Source organism: Strix uralensis, chromosome Z (genome assembly GCF_047716275.1).
Source record: "Strix uralensis isolate ZFMK-TIS-50842 chromosome Z, bStrUra1, whole genome shotgun sequence".
NCBI classification, from domain to species: Eukaryota; Metazoa; Chordata; class Aves; order Strigiformes; family Strigidae; genus Strix; species Strix uralensis.
In genome coordinates, this window is record NC_134012.1 from 101,173,678 (window position 1) to 101,191,301 (window position 17,624).

A 17,624-nucleotide genomic window follows, 5' to 3' on the forward strand; every position below is an offset into this window, starting at 1 on the left:
ATGGGCCTTGAAAAAGCTCAAGCAGTGAAGATTTCAGATAATTTGGGAAATTTCCCATTAAATAATTCAAAAGCAGTGGATGTAGCCTTGTTTGCCTAACGGCTATTTCAGATTATTGAGGTCTGGGTAATCAAGGCTGCATGGTATTTTGAAAATTATCTAAGCCCGTTACAACGTGCAATGACAACCTGTTGCAACCTTGTGCTCTCTGGTGAAGGCTATTGACTCCCAAAGCTCCCAGATCATAGAAAATGCCTCCAAATGAAATATTCTCTTCCTTCGCTGTGCCTTACATTTTCACCACCACGGCAACGAAGCGAAGGCACAGACAAGGACGTGGAAATAGTGTTTGTTTTCTAGTGGCACTTGACACTGTCAGAACCAGCCAAGCAGTTCACTGGGTTTATATAATGGCAGTGTTCATTACTTTTCAGTCCGAGGAGGGATGAAGGGATATAAAAGTACATTTCTAATATGATGCCTGAAGCTTTTCTCAGCACCGGTGCTGTTGATGCCAGCGCTGGCGATGTCAGCCCATCTGGAAGAGCGGTCAATCTCCAGCGCATCCGACCGAAAAGCAGCTGCTTCATTCGTGGCTCACCCCCCACTGCCTCACCGACCACCCCGCTGCAGCAGAGAATGGGGATAGATCAACGAAATTACTCTTAACGCTTTGAGTTTGTTTGTTTGTTTTGGGGGCTGTTTCCATGATCATGCGGTTGAGAGCAACTCGCAGTTAAAGAGACTGCAGAGACAATACGTAAAGCTTTTTTGTGTGTGTTTTACCCCTCAGTGATGAAAAATTCACTTGATACTTGACCAATTGCAGCTGTGTCTGAAAAAAAAAAATACCCAGCAATAATTCCTCTGAGACAGAGCCTACCTGCAGTACTGCATGACCGAGCACCCTATTGATCAAGATGTAGCAATCCCTGAATAAATCATACACCGTGCCATTAGCGAGGGTGTTGCTTGGCATCCTGTCATACAGGCAGTGCTTGAACACTTTCTTCTGGTTCTGAAGGCCTTTTTCATTGACCCAAAAATTGGAGTGCTGCAACTTGTCTTTAGGACAAATGTTCTGCTGAAGAGGAAATGGAAAAAAATGGAAAGGAGAGTCAGGCCCCAGCTAGAGCTTGAATAATAAGCCATCTTGCCTGTTTGACTACCAGCCATAAAATCCGATGGTTAAATATAATTTTTTTCCAGACAAAAAACTTCTCTGAGCTATAATAAAATGCCTGTTGTCTGGTCAGCAATCCTTCCCGTGGCTTGCCTTCTCCTCCAGGCTTCTCCAGAGCTCTGTCGCACCCGCTGCTTAGAATTTTATCAAGGCAGCTAGGAGAAGATGGTGACGTGCCTAGTTTGCCGTGTGTTACAGAAGGAAGGGCATGTAGGGATAACACGAGGGGCAATGGCTTTAAACGGAAAGAGGGGAGATTTAGATGAGACCTAAGGAAGAAATTCTTCCCTGTGAGGGTGGTGAGGCCCTGGCACAGGTTGCCCAGAGAAGCTGTGGCTGCCCCCTCCCTAGAAGGGTTCAAGGCCAGGTTGGACGGGGCTTTGGGCAACCTGGGCTAGTGGAAGGTGTCCCTGCCCGGGGGAGTGGGGTGGCACTGGGTGGGCTTTAAGGTCCCTTCCAACCCAAACCAGTCTGTATTTCTATGAAGAGAGAAGATGCTCTTGTTTTTTCCTCTACCACAACTACTGGAGATGCCGAGCTATCAGAGACTCCAGTAGGGAAAGACGAGAGCTGGAGGAAACCATCTCCCACTTGGAAGGTACTGAGGTGGTCCCAGCCCCATCCTGCCCCATCCCCATCCACACACAGGTCAGCATGAACAGATCTAGGTTGTGGTCCCATCCTGATCACACTTTTACAGGAGGCAGAGCACTTTTCATCAGGCTCACCCTAAACACTACGGCTGATCTAACAGCACCGTTTTTAGAGGCATCGGTGTATTGCCCCAACACTCCACACGATGAAAACTTGGGCACGTTTAGAAAGTATGTATTTTTAAAAATAAAGAGATATTATTTTCTAGTATTAAAAAGAAAGATGGAAAATTGTGTAAACCAGAACAATCAAACAACAATTATATTGATAGCTTGAGATTATCATAGAAAAGTATTATGGAATGGAGATAACTTTACGTACACTAATCTGTTAAAGTGAGAGGCACTAAAGGAAATATTTCCTGAGCACATTTCCTCTTGGAGCTGGCTCTGCAGTGAGCTCATCCAGCTGGGAACCTTAAATCCCTTCTACCATAGAAGCTGCGTTCTGGACTTCGTGTAAATTCTAATTTTTATTCAACAGTCCGGTTTGGGTTCAGCAGGGGTTGCAACATCTCACAGAAGTGGGATGAGAGCTGTACTGGACTTGTGGGTAGGGTCCTGCTTAGCCCCTCACTTCCTCTGTTCTCCTCTAGAAATGGAATCATCAGCAAAGCAATTTGTTTTGTTTTTTTCAGTACGTAATTCTTTGGATTTAACCCCATATGGTTTAAAAATGGTTCTGCCACTTTCCCATGATTCAGCTTTAGATTAGTAATTTTTTTAAAGTATTCCTCAAAAATATTCTTTGGGATGTACGTAAAATTGCGTGAGAGTAGTAACCTGACAATAAAATGCTAAAAAATTATTAGTGGTTGTGCTATAATATCATCCAAAGATCCCAACAGCAATAGAGGCCTTGTCAGCATCATATGGGTATATAGTCTTGGTCACATGATATTTACAACCTGTATAAGTTCCAAACTATAAAGTCATTAGTAGATAAGGAATAAAGTTCAGTCATTTTAAGTCCCCATCCACCACCACGTACTTTGAATTGTTATGACCTTTTGTTTTCAATCCGCATTGACTTTTTCAGTACCTCAGACTGTGGCAGAGCCAATAGCTACAAACCCAAGTGGGAACATTTCCAGTGTTACTTCTTAGGTAGAAGATACACAATGTAAAAATATGTTCAGAGACCTAAATTCATTAAACTGCTTAACAGCATTGTACCAACCAACAACTATGCAAAAACAAAGGGAAGACCAAAGGACTCTGTACACGATATTTATTCTTCTGCTCGGTGTCCATGGCCACTGGAATTCAAAGCAAGCTTATTCTCAGTGTTCCTCACATGTGAAATGAATGCAAGGAGGGCTTTATCCAAGGTTTCTCCAAAGCAATGAGACCCTAATTGGTTTTACTGGGCTTTAGAACAGATCTTCATGTATAGCAAAATATTTTCCTAAATTCAAGAGCAAAAGATCACAACTGGAATGCAGCTTGGTATTATCTGCTTCATCTTAAAGGTCAGTTGGGAGTCTACTTTCTGTAAAAAAAAATAAGGTGATAATTGGATCGGTGGAAATAATCAGAATTCTTGGGCACTTCTGTTGAGGCGTATGAAGGCAAATATCTGGCTGCTAGGCAGGGGATTGATGTAGGTGATGGAGGCAGCAGTAGTGATATGCTCATCTTCATCCATCCTTCAAATAAACAATCCATCCTCTCCTCCTGCAGGGACTTGCATGAATTGCAAATTGATGGTTCTCATTATGTTTGCAAGCATGCACATCTTATTTTAGAAAAAAAGTCTTCTCAAGCATGGAGCACCTTCATTAGACTACCTACCTTCAGTATTTGAATCTCAACTCTAGCTTCTAATTTTAATAGAGTCATCACACCTTTCTCTTCAGTAATAGCTAGAGGATAACCCGAACTCTTTTATGGAATAATGGCTATGTAGGTCTCCGGATTTTACAACTAAATCTTTAAGATAAAACGTACCCATACAGTAAAGCAGTAATTTAATAGACTTTTAATGCAAAGACCGTTATGCTGATGCTAGCTGATAAAGCTGATAAAGCTTTGTTATCTGAGAGCCCTGCTGCAGAAAATACCAAGAAGGTATTTGATGGCGAGGAGCAGTAAGTGTCCGGTTTCCTTATTTCTCCAAAGAGGTCAAGAGCCTCTCAAAAGAACTGTCCTTAAGGCCACAATGAAAAGTGTGGGCTCCATAGGAAGTTAAGACTTTGACCAACATGTTGAAAGATGTTTTGAGGCTGAGAGCATAGACAAAAGGCTTTATTTTTACTTTAAGCCAGACCCCACCAAGGATTTGCTCCATTGTAACCTCAGTTGCATACCTCTGTGAGACTCACATACTATGACTAGGACAGGGTGAAGGGAGAGAAGAGTCCAATGCCCATGGTAGCCTAGAGCAGCAACATGCTGTGACACTTTATTGAATGTGTAGGCAGTGAGTAAGAGTGGGAAAAGCTATAAATTATCATTCCTGCTCTACCCTGTTACAAATAACCTCAGTATCTCTGGCCTCCTTAAGGAGAATTTTAGTCCTTGGAGAAGAAAAGAGAGGGGTCTGCTGGGCAAGGAAGGAAATGGAAAAGCAGAGCTAGGGCAATGGCATGATAACGCAAAGAGCCTTGAAGGTGAAAACAAGGAAAATGAGCCACAGAAGAGCAAACTTTACAAACCGTAGATGATTATGACCTTGGTCTGATCCTGTAGTTGGTTTCCTATCCGCAGTGTGCAATTTTGCCAGGGATGTCTGCGGTATTGCCATAGGAACAAGCAATGGGGCTGTGGAAATGAGGAGAAATCCTCATTTCCATTTTTCAAAATTGTTTTGCCACTTAGTAGGTTGTAATTACTTATATACTTTGACATTAATTATTATAAAATGCCTTGAGATTTGACTTGGCTGTGTAATTGCATGTTATTTGCACAATGAGTTCTGGTTGTTGCAGCAGGCTTTGAAAGAAACCAGATCCTCTGGAGCGTTTTGGGTCCCAGTATAATAACTAAGTCTGATATCTATGTGTCAGAAAGGTTGTTTTCTTCAGTAAAAGGTTGAGCTTTTCCTAGATTTCTGTTTCCTGCTTGATTAAGTGTTGTGCTGTGAGCCATCTTGGCTGGCATAGATACCGTGGAGACACTGGACAACACTAACGTGCTCAAATTAAGTAAGTTCCTGTTGTGATCAGGCTCTTCACTAACCAGTTTCCTTCCTTCCACTGTTCTGCTTGCAAATAATGTCAGGCTTTGCGGGCACTCTCCCCAAGAGGAGAACTTGCTCCAGGGCTGCTCCTTGGAGCGATGGGGCAGGAGCGGGGAGAGGCCACGGACCTGAGCTCTGAGGAAGCTCAACAGCGCTCGCAATGCAGGATTTGGAAAAGAAGATAAAAGATGGTGTTGCCAGTTCAATTCACTTATTCTTCTCCTGCGGTAGGAACAAAACAGCAGCGGCGGGCTCTTTCCGGTGGCGTGGGGAAATGAACTTCTTGCTGCCGTCCATAAAGCACCGCAGCGGACTTACACTTCTGAGTCCTCCTTGTAATTAATTCTTAATTAGTTCGGCTTGTTGTGGTAAGCATAGTGGTCAGGAAGAGATTTTAGTTTATTCCAAATACAGCTCCCTTACAAGAACAAAATAATCTGGTTTCTTTGCAGTTCTTTTTTCTCTCTTTGTTTATTTTCTTAAACTTCTTAAAGCCTGAATAATGTGGTACAGTAGCGTTTCCCGGTGTAAACAGCAGCAGTGAGTTTCTCTTCAAGAGTCCGTGTTAGGTGAAGAGCAGCGCCGTAAATCTGGGCAACGCCATTGGGATGTGCGAGCGTGCATCACAGAATCGTCTAGATTGGAGAAGACCTTGAAGATCATCCAGTCCAACCATTAACCTAACATTGACAGTTCCCAACTCCACCAGATCCCTCAGCGCTGGGTCAACCCGACTCTTCAACCCCTCCAGGGATGGGGACTCCCCCCCTGCCCTGGGCAGCCCATTCCAACACCTAACAACCCGTTCTGTAAAGAAATACTTCCTAATATCTAGTCTAAACCTTCCCTGGCGCAATTTGAGGCCATTACCTCTTGTCCTATTGCTTACTACTTGGTTAAAGAGACTCATCCCCAGCTCTCTTGCTGTCTTCTTCCATCCCTCCTCCTACGCAACATCTTCACTGTACACGCTCCGTAGAAGATACTCTGATTTTAGACTACGCCAGTAGAAAATTTTGCATGTAATCTGTTTTAAGAGAACTCAGTTCACAAATCACCTTTTTCTGCATTCACGGTGATGTTAGACAAAACTGGAGACCGTATACATCCTGAGAACTCCTATACAACCATAAATCATGCTTTAATTTATAGCTTGCGTACAACATGAGTTTCTAGAGGGCTGTGGAAATAAAGGGTTTTTCTGTTTGTCTCAGCCTTTGTTTTCATTAATACTTCAGCTCTTTGCATCTGTTTTCTAGCATGGAAAGTCCATGACAGAGGTTGATACTGAAAACTTCTTTTAAGAAACACAGCCAAACGTAGGGAAGCTGTCTTTTATATTAGAAGGTTGCCATGGAACATTTAAATCTCTGAAGAATTGACTTTGTATATAGGCTAATAAAGCAGCAGCCTACTGCTTTGGCACACTAAATGTTACAGCTGTCTCAAGAAAAACAATATTGGTGATTGGTTATGGGGAAATTAATTTCTTTCTTTGTCTCCAGCTTTTCTCCACTATGACTGGAAGAGTACCGTCATGCTGAACATAACGAGTTTCCATAGTCATACCTTGTTTCAATCTCCGTATGATGTATTAATGTATTTATTGATTTTTAATATTTAAAAGCACATAGAGAGGAAAGATAGAGAGAAGGAGATAAAAATATCATGCTTGGGGTTTGTTGGTTTGGTTTTTTTTTTTTTAAAGGAAGATGTTTTGAGCTTCAAATGGCACACGGCCACTCTGAGCAACATCTGCTTTTTAATTCATCTGCCAATAACTTGTGATGGAACTGTTCACACATTTCCTGCACCTTCTTGGAGGGTGGAGTCTAACGCTGTCCCTTCTGTTGAAAATGACCATAAAAGTAGGAAATGGAACATAAAAAATACATCAATAATAGTCCGTTGGTTTCCTTTTTTTCTTTTTTTTTTTTGGACTGTTCTCCTGCAGCTGTTAACGAAGGACCAGCACCACAGCAGCCGTCCTTGCTGCCGCAGACGCAGCCTGAGCACTCCAACAGCGAGGATGCCCCGAGCAGAACCATCCCCACCGCCTGCGTCCGCCCTACTCACCCTCTCCGCAGCTTTGCCAACCCCTTGCTACCTCCGCCCATGAGTGCAATAGAACCGAAAGTCCCTTATACACCACTTCTGTCTCAAACAGGTAAGAGTGACGGGGGAACCGTCTCCAGTAAAACCCATCCGAAGCACTGACTTGCAATTCGTGAGAAAATAGAGAGCACAAGGCTGTCCCATACCTTGAAGAAATATCTGTAAGTGCACACAGAATGGAAACTGGGTATATACACTTTTATGATAATAATCCAGTATTTCATTCTGACAATCTGGAATAAAAATTCAGGACAAGGCAATATCTTAAAATCAGAGTTAACAAGTAAGTGATAAAAATGAATTAAATGAGATGCCAAATTAATCACTTGGTCTTGTTTCCAGTCTCCTGTTATGCTACAGTAACTTGAACCAGTGCCAAATGCTTGACTCTTCTTTCAAGGCTTGGCTTTTTGATAATGAAAGGACTATTTATGTATGCTGGAAAAGGACTGACTGCAATCCACTCCAGTGTGCAAACTACTTAAAAATTAAATAGCGAGCGTGCAAGCAAGAGAAAGAAAATTATTATATTTTTTTTCTAAAAAAAAAAAGGCTTTAGAACAGTGCTACTGTTGAATGAAGCTGTGGGCTGGTTTCAAGGTTAAACGGCTGCGGATGGCTGTAGCGAAACATTCGGTCACGGGTGGGGGGCACGGCAGAGCAAGAGGGAACGCTGCCTTTCCGGCTCATTTCTGGGTTTGTTTCCAGAGCAGCACCATTTCTAGAGAGCTGGTTTAAAAATCCACCCTTGGATTAAATGAGAACATATGTGTGATATATCTGATATCTGCTCTGTTCATAAAGTGGGCCCGGCGCTAGAATTGTTCTTCACGTGAGGTGGTGTAATTTGAGTAACACTATTTGCCTTGGTAACCCTAAATACTAGTGCTATTAAAGAGAATTAAAAAAAAAAAAAGGGGGTGGTTGCAGACTGGTATCTCATTTTAACTGTTTGCTCTACTCCTTTAGCTTGGATAATCTCCAGTTTGGCTCAGACAACCTTTGAGATTTCAGCTTTACTCTTTTCCATTCTAATACCGCTTTCCGAGCGTAGCTTTCTTACCATACAGCATATGTTAGGTCGATGTTTGCAACAAACAAGCTACCAAAACATCTCTGCATTTTTACTGGAAGCACCTGCTATCCATCAGCAAGTAATCCAGTTTCTGACAGCAGACAGAAGTAGATAAATCCTTATTTATTGGAGAACTGCTTTTGCCAAATAGTGCTGCTGAATTATTTTTTATATATAACAGAGTCCATTCATCTTTATGTAGGACTGTATTTTACTTTATGAAGATCCAATTCCACTTGTCTTACTGCAGTGAGTAAGCCTGGTTACCTCAAAAGGACTATTTGTTCTCCAAGTCAATCAGAATTTGCATTTTAACCGTTATAATTGGGAGGCGCGGTAAAGAGAGATGAAGTCGGGGCATGTTACTTATCTTCATAAAGAATCCCGTCCTCCTGAAAAATAAAATTGCCTTTTTTTAGAGTAAGTAATCTCACGTAAGCAGATGCAATGTTTCCTACAAATGATGTGTAGAACTCTGTTATTAGGTAAAATTAAGAACTGAAAGTTTATGGCGATAATCTACCATAAAGCAATGGGAATAAATAAAACAAATGCTAAAGCGATGAAAAAATCTGTTTTTCCAGACTGTCACACAGATGAAAGCGTGTTGCTGGGTTATGTATGGCATTCAAAATATTATATTCACTGTTATACTGAAACCATGATTTTTACTTTTTAGAATTGTGTATAACTTCATTGCTGATCTGCCTCTGGCTATTTTGTGGTGTTGGGGGCTATTTATTTGTCTCTACGTATAGTTTCTCTTGCATTTCTCAATGTACTTGTCCTCAAGAGTCATTAGCCAGACTGATGTTGTCTCCTTTACCAATTTCTCGTAGAAAGGTTTCCTTTGTAAATGTGAACTTCTCTTTGTGCCTCCGGGCAGTGGGCTGTGCAGAACTGATCCTGGTCCTGCACATGATCCCTCAAAACGAGGTTGCTCTTTCAGTACCCACTCCTGAATCCCTCTCCTCTGGAAGCCAGATCTTGCTTCTTTTCGCTTAAAATGGGGGTGGAGAGAGAAAACGTTGAAAAAGAGATGTCAAGGAAGAGCGTTTCATTTCACCAGTATTTCACAGAATCACAGAATCATCTAGGTTGGAAAAGACCTTGAAGATCATCCAGTCCAACCATTGACCTAACACTGACAGTTCCTAACTACACCATATTCCCAAGCGCTAAGTCAACCTTACTCTTAAACACCTCCAGGGATGGGGACTCCACCACCTCCCTGGGCAGCCGATTCCAACGCCCAACAACCCCTTCTGGAAAGAAATGCTTCCTAATATCCAGTCTAAACCTTCCCTGGCGCAATTTGAGGCCATTACCTCTTGTCCTATGACTTGTTACTTGGTTAAAGAGTCTCATCGCCAGCTCTCTGAACCCTCCTTTCAGGTAGCTGTAGAGTAATAGGGCAATAAGTAATGGACTCATCGTCACTTAACCAATTAAAACCAATTTAAACCAATTAAATACTATTTGCTTTGCTGTCCTGTTTTTTAAATCCATGCCAATCAGGTGTCTCACCCCTTCACACCATACATAACTAACGGACCAATCCTGCAGAACTCAGAAGGGGAGAAAGCAGCAGAGAACTGTAGAGGTTGATCCAGAGGTTTCCAGCAAAGACTTTAAAAAGCAGAAACCTGAAGTTCACTGGCGATTTCCCTTGGAATCTCTTCATTTCTGGTTTGCAGACTCCCCTCCCTTCAGCCCTATGAGTTTTATCACAGAATCACAGAATCATCTCGGTTGGAAAAGCCCTTGAAGATCATCCAGTCCAACCATGAACCTCACACTGACCGTTCTCAACTCCACCAGATCCCTCAGCGCTGGGTCAACCTGACTCTTCAACCCCTCCAGGGATGGGGACTCCCCCCCTGCCCTGGGCAGCCCATTCCAATGCCCGACAACCCCTTTTGCAAAGAAATCCTTCCTAAGAGCCAGTCTGACCCTGCCCTGGTGCAGCTTGAGGCCATTCCCTCTTGTCCTGGCGCTTGTTCCTTGACTCAAGAGACTCATCCCCCCTCTCTGCACCCTCCTTTCAGGGAGTTGGAGAGGGCCATGAGGTCTCCCCTCAGCCTCCTCTTCTCCACACTAAACCCCCCCAGTTCCCTCAGCCGCTCCCCATCACACCTGTGCTCCAGACCCTGCACCAGCTCCGTTGCCCTTCTCTGGACACGCTCGAGTCATTCAATGGCCTTTTTGGAGTGAGGGGCCCAAAACTGAACCCACTCATCGAGGGGCGGCCTCACCAGTGCTGAGTCCAGGGGTAAGATCCCTTCCTTGTCCCTGCTGGCCACGCTAGTGCTGGTACAAGCCAGGATGCCATTATATCTCCTTTTAAAGACTAGCCCCTATGGAAATGCCCTGCAGCGCTGTCCTCCGGTCCTCAACCAGCTCCACCACCAACCTCATGCTGAAGCTCCAGATGTATTTGTATATTTGTATATTTAGATGATAGTCCTGGAGTTGGTGTCTAACACTGGCCCTCATGCAGTATTAGTTTCAAAATTAATTTTTGGCTCTTGCCCAGAGAATAGATGAGCACAGGGCTTTTTCTTGGCTTTGATTGACCTGATGCTAAAAGGAGGTATCTCCTCTAATATTTTATCTATTCAGTATATCTCTGTAGTGGCATTATAATTAGCTGTTAAACTCTATCATATGGTTCATAAAAAAGACATACAGAGACCATTATTCAGTTGTGGGGGATTGTGCCATGAGGATATGAATAAATATTTAAAAGGCTGTGCTCCTGGTTTTGGGTCATGACATCAGCCTAATCCAGAGCTAAATCTGCCATTTTTCTTCTTTTTTTCCCTTTCGTTTTTTTGCCTGAGCCCAGTAAATCTGGACTCTTTACATTAAGCCCTTCCCGTTGATATTTTATAGGAGATCTCACCTTTTCATCACTGCTTTGTGATCGAGCACTCGAGGTTCCTAATACTTATTCTGAAGGCATGAAAATCACTCCATGGTATTTCCAATCCCCACTGAGGCTCCTCTTTGCAAATCATACACATAGGCATATAAGTGATTTGACTTAGTCCCCTTTCAGGTTAAATAGAAAATGTTTGATGGAGTATTGAGGTTATTGCATTATAGATCTGACATAAATTCCACAAATGGACAGGAAAGATCTTTTTTTTTACCCTCACAAATGAAAATTCCTTTTAGGTCTTGATGATCAGCTGCACTTTAAATGAACCTGAATTAGGAGGTCATTTTTCTTCTGCAGAAGCAAGTGTGAGGTGATAGAAAACATCGCCTGTGAAGCGGTGGTTTTTATATTGTGACACAGTTCTAAAACTTCAGCCTTTTCAGGCTCCTGTATCTTTTGTGAGGCTGTAAAAACGCTGCATTTTTTCTGTCGCTGCTCCTCAAAAAAACCCCAAATTGTCGTCTTCTTGGTATTCCACCAAGTGACACCCCAGAGCTAAAAAACGCTTTATTATACAGCAAAATTGAGCTTGATTTTCCTTCCTCCTGCCAAGCTGTCATGCCCCAAAGTGGCTGGGCTGGGAGCGCAGGGGAAGGGTTGCACTGCAGATGAACTGCTCCGGATTGATTTCTTTACCTCTTTTTTGGAAAAAAATCTTGTATTTTCAAGGTTTGGGGAGTAAAAGCAGAGAGTGAGGTGAAGAAATCTGGCAGCCAACATCCCTGTGTAAAAAGCAGCAAGCTGGATATTGCCTGGACATTAATACAAATCCTCCCATATCCAGGCTGACCCCCACACTGTTTTCATTACCAAAGGGGATAAGAAAGCCTGATAAGAAAATGAGCTCTGTGAGGTGTTTTTTGTGTGGCTTTTTTTTTTTTTTTTCCCTATAGCTATTGTAAGAAAAGAACCAGAAAAACAAGATAAGACTGAAGGTTTGCAAAGCCAGTGTTAAAACCATGAGTTAACAGTCAAATAAATAAGGGATGAAATCAAGAGGAAAAAAGGGTATATTGGTATTAAGCAGTGACTCCTGGGCCATAATTATCTCAAATAACAACAGTTTGAGGCCTCAGTAGATGCTGAAATTACAGTGATCCTGAAGAATGAATATAGAAAGAATATAGAAAGAATTTTCAGGCGTGCTGATCGTAGACTGCTCCTCAAAGGAGTGTTGGTAAAATCCCTGTTACACAAGGGTTTGAAGTGCAGATCTCAGGTGGAGTGTTTAGAGATGGAAATTCCAAGAATAAAACTTCTGGGTGCAAATTAGGCAAATTTTGGAGACATGAACTTAGAACTCTCTGGTGCCAGACTTAGGGATTTAATTGCTATCCATTTTATAGAGTGTTTATTCCCTTCTCATGCAACGTGGGGGGTTAATTTGTGAGTGGTGTGAGTGCATTTATTCTGAAAAATCAGTTCACTAATTAATTAGCTATACAACCAAATTCTGGCTCCTTCTTTTTTTTTTTTTTTTGGGGGGGGGGGGGGGGGGGAAGTTTACTGTTCACAATAAAAAAATCCCAGTGCCAATATAAAATACAAATGAAAACCTAAAACTGTTGCTTCTAATTTGAATTCAGTCATTGAATTTAAAGGCAACTGAGAACTCTTTTGTTAATAGGGTATAAAAATCTACACCATAAAAATCTGGCATAGGGTGGTTTGGTTTTTTTCTGATTTTAATGATGAGTGTAAATGAGATTATGGACTTCTCTTTATCATAGTCTACAGTAAGCAAAGTCTATAAATTCACTGAAAATATGGGAATGATTCATTCTTGAAGCTTTTATTCTGAAATCCTAGTTTTCTGCACTAGTAACTCCCAGATTCAAAGGAAAATTATTCTTTTATTTCATAAGCCTTTACCTGTCTCCTCCCTTAATTTTGAAGTGTTTTTTTCTTCAACGTTTCTTTTTATGAAAATAAGCTTTCTCCATTCAGTCGGGCGATACAGTGACACAGAAGTGTCATGAAAGGGTCAGTCCTGTCTATTAGAGAAATCCATCCCCAGTCCAGTGAAGTTTAATTAGCATGCAGATAACTTGAGGCACCTGAGTTTTCTCATTAAAATCAACGGGACTACTGGAAGGTGTAAAGTGAAGTGTGGATTTAGGTGCTTGTCTGGATACATGAACTGATTCCCCTTTGATATAAATGATCTCTTTCAATACAAGGCAGCAGTCAAAGCATTAAAAAAATATTTATCTGGATAATTATACTGTAAATCCATAGAAAGATTTAATGATGGGCCATTCCATCTTCCTGTGGTTTATAAGCAGAGAAATAAAACTTTTTCCATTGCATGTACAATTTCTCCATATTAATTTGGGACTGTGTGTGTTATCACTGAGCAGTTGCAGCCAACGAGTCACTTTTGCCCCAACACTTATTTATTCCACGTAGTATTTCCAGCAAATAGATTAAAAACATGAAGAGCAGCTGAGAAGACAGAGACTAAATCTCTCTGATATTTCCACATATTTGAGCAGTCTGTGTTTTTGTCTGCAAGTGTCCTTTCCAAACTCCCTGTTTCTATACTTATTTTGAAGTTGTAGCACGTAAAAATGTGTGAAGTTCATCAGTGCTATTTCAAAATCCTCCCCAATAGGCAGTGCCAGTACTTGCTTGGTACCATATTCAGGAGAGTGATTAAATGACCTCTTTCTCTTTTGTGTTTTATTTTTCTTTTTACTTTATTTCTCCTACTATCAAATATTTCTGAATTAAACTTTGCCTCTTTCTAAAACAATTTCCCTCGCAGAATGAGCCAAGCCTCCACTGATTATCACCTCAGAAATCATTTTTAGAAACTCAATTTCTTGATGGAAAATATTTTTTCCCACCTGTAATTTAAAACAGCTGAGTCTTCAAATAATATTTTTCATACAGTTACATATTCTGTTCCCCTGAGAAGCACCGTCTTGAACAGGAACATCCTGCCATGGAGCTACAAGTGAGCTCACTTCTACTTCATGTTTCAACTTTTAAGTCACTTAAATTGATGCTGGTTTTACTGGTGGAAATATCACATAACCTGTAAGTGGCATTTGATCCTTTTGTGATTTTCTGTTGTGCTTTTGTGAGAGAATTACGTCTTCATACTACGATATACCTCACTTAACAAGGAAAACATCTGGCTTTGCATTGCTATTCAGCCTTCCTTCCCCACCCTTGAAATTCATCCTGCCAATCTCCTTACTGTCAGAAGCATCTGGGACAGACAAAATTGTTGAAGAATTTTAATTTTCCAGACTGATCGCTTTCAGTTTTGCGAGCTGTGACATCTCTCTGTGGGAGCATCCTGGCAGATTCCTCCGTGCCCACAGATCTTCATTGCTAGAAGCAGCTCTAGTTAATGACACAGAAAGTTTTTGTCTATTGTTGGTTAGAAAAAGCTGTGGAAAAAGTGTGAGATGCAGGGCCAGAAAAGATTAGCCTCATTTAGTTACAAGTCTGACATTACCTTCTAATTTCTCCAGTTTATTTTGACTTTTATGGGCTCATTATACAGGATTCATCTCGGTACACTTCATCCTCCAAGAATCCTCTCAGTTCTTATGAAAACAAAGGCTTGTTTGCACCCCAGTAGATAGATCAATTTTCATCTGCCTCTTCAGATGATCTTCAACTGCAGATCCCCTTCACGTCTTTGATGTATGCCCTGTCTGTTGGGCTATTGGATAGAAAAATATATCTGTATCCCCTGTTTGGAAATTTTCTATTTAAGTTTCCAAATCGGTTTTATGAGACATGCCTATTTTCACAGGTAATTTGTGACAGAACAAGAGGGAACGGCTTTAAACTGCAACAGGGGAGGTTCAGACTGGACATTAGGAAAAAATTTTTCCCAGAAAGAGTGGTCAGACAGTGGAATAGGCTGCCCAGGGAGGGGGTGGAGTCCCCATCCCTGGATGTCTTTAAGGGTCATTTAGATGATACGTTGGGGGATATGGTGTAGGGGAGAACTTTGTAGAGTCGGGCTGAGGGTTGGACTCGATGATCCCAAGGGTCTTTTCCAACCTGAAGGATTCTGTGATTCTGTAAATAGTTTGCCTGATCCAAAATATTTTTTTGCTTTCTTGAAAATCCTAAACCGACAACACAAAAATTAGCTTTAGATTAATCAAATATTGAACAAAACATTTTGTCCAACTCTGGAATCAATAGACTAAAATGGCTGCATGTTTAAAACTGGAACCAGTAGCCCATATACAACACAATGCATCTTACTGCAAAATCCTCTTTTCAGAGCTTCTCCAGTGTCCTGCCTGCTGTCACACATCGTGTTTGATGATGGTTGTACGTGTTGACCGAGAGCAGAGTATTAGGAAGATAAGCATTTCTAAAATGCTAGATTTTCTTCCTATAACTGCGGTCGCTATCTGCTCTTTTAGCCTAGATATGTCCTTCCTGAGCCCAGCTGTTAGTGATCTTGTTGGCCTTGTGAGCTTGATCCACATCTCGCTGAGGTGAATGGAAAGACTCGCCTTGCCTTTGAGTCTGGCATTACCACCTAGTGAAAACAAATTGCCACAATCTTTCTGACAAGTGCAGGATTCACAGGCAAAGCAGATTCTATCACATTTTCTCTTCCTTTTATACAGATTATCATATAGACTCCTCCTCTTTGTCACTGGGGGAAATCCCTCTCAACATTTTGTACAGCTCATTTTTTCCTTTGTGCAAGGCCTCAGGCTTTCCAGATAGGATCTTCCCAATGCTTTCTAAAACACCATTGCTATTTGCCTTGCTCCTGCCAAAAATTGCTTCCCTCATACATCCAAAGTTCGTAGTTGACTTCTCTGAGGCACATACCCACTTGTAGGCTTGAAATCAGAAGCGTGCAGGCTTTTCTCTTCCCTCATTTCCTGCTGTTAGACCCAGGAGAATTTATGGTAAAACTTCCTGTTCCTTCTTCTCAGAGATATGACTCATTCCTAGTTAATTTTAGACTTCTGATGAATAGGTTTCTGCTCTGTCCCAGTCACATAAGCTCACTGTGCAGCCAAAGCAGAGAGAGATCAGAGAGCTGGGGATGAGTCTCTTTAACCGAGTAATAAGCGATAGGACAAGAGGGAATGGCCTCAAGTTGCGCCAGGGAAGGTTTAGACTAGATATTAGGAAGTATTTCTTTACAGAACGGGTTGTTAGGTGTTGGAATGGGCTGCCCAGGGAGGTGGTGGAGTCCCCATCCTTGGAGGTGTTCAAGAGATGGGTTGACATAGCACTTACGGATATGATGTAGTTGGCAACTGTCAGTGCTAGGTTAACGGTTGGACCAGATGATCTTCAAGGTCCTTTCCAACCAAGATGATTCTGTGATTCTGTGAAAGACAATTCATCCAACCTCTCTGCTGACTTTGGAAGACGCTTCTTTCCATAGATGATAGAGGGAGATGAAAGAACCGCAGAGACTCGTCCCTCACTTTTAAACAGCCGAAGCGATGTGAAATTCAGCTGAAGGGGTGTGATACACGGCCTAGCCTCCTTGCTGTGAAAGACTGAAAGTTTGCATAAGCAGCAGAAAGGCAGAAAGGTCCCTGCAGTTCTCTTTGTGTTACTTCAGCCCCAGCTGTATTTCCAAGCTCTTGCTGGTAATAGATTTCATAATCATATACCTATTGTATGTATCAAAATATTAAGAATTGGTCCTAGATCCAGATCTTGAGGAACTTCACTGGTAGCCGCCTTCTACTCCAGTAGTCTCCACTGAACATGATTTCTTGTCTCTCCTTAAACTAGTTCCTTTCAATTTTTGCATTCATTTTCTCCACTTTAACTCTTTTTTTCCATGTTGCTGTTTTGCATCATTACCCAGAATGCTTGTGACACGTGAACCGCACGAGAGCTTTTGGTCTTCAGGTTGGATACAGACCCCAGATCCATTGAGTGTGAGCACAGCATTTTTTGACACTGAGTTTGCAGCTCACTGTCCTCCCTGGAGAACATCTGGCCTCATCTGGCCTTTGGAAGCCCTGCAATGCCAACAGCAGGAACCCTGAGCCCTCTCACCGAAATAAGTTGTTCTCACCTGGCAGGGTCCGTTATCTCACGTCCCATTTAACATATCTTGAAATCAAATAATGCCAAGTAGCTCTCCCAAAGCATTGCTCTCAAGAGGATGGATGCTATATCAGTCTTACTTGGTGTCCATTGTGATAACATATGGCACAAATGGGTATAGAGTTAGAAAACTGCTTCTTTTTGGCTTGACACAGGATTGTGCTGATGCTCAGTGCTCCTGAAATACCAGGGGTGGTATTGCAGCGAGTTCAGCGTGGGCCTCGGCGAGGCGGCAGTAGCTGGGATTTGCACCTGGTAGCCATATATCATCTAACTAATGAGCCGGTGAAGTGTTTAATAACCCTACTGAGAAAATGAAACTTTTAAACAGTAAATCCATGCTGGGGCTGCTCAGAGTTACACCTGATCAGTATTGTCACCTTCTGCCTCTTGTGGCCTCAGAT

General features: G+C 42.0%; 1 protein-coding gene across 1 annotated transcript in view; it reads left to right on the forward strand.

Moving 5' to 3' along the window:
* Positions 1-17,624, forward strand: part of DCC (DCC netrin 1 receptor) — a 641,274-nt gene that overhangs the window by 615,015 nt on the left and 8,635 nt on the right. The window contains exon 27 of the mRNA XM_074856359.1: positions 6,972-7,184. Coding sequence (XP_074712460.1) covers positions 6,972-7,184 — 213 coding nt within the window. The remainder of the gene's footprint in view (positions 1-6,971; positions 7,185-17,624) is intronic.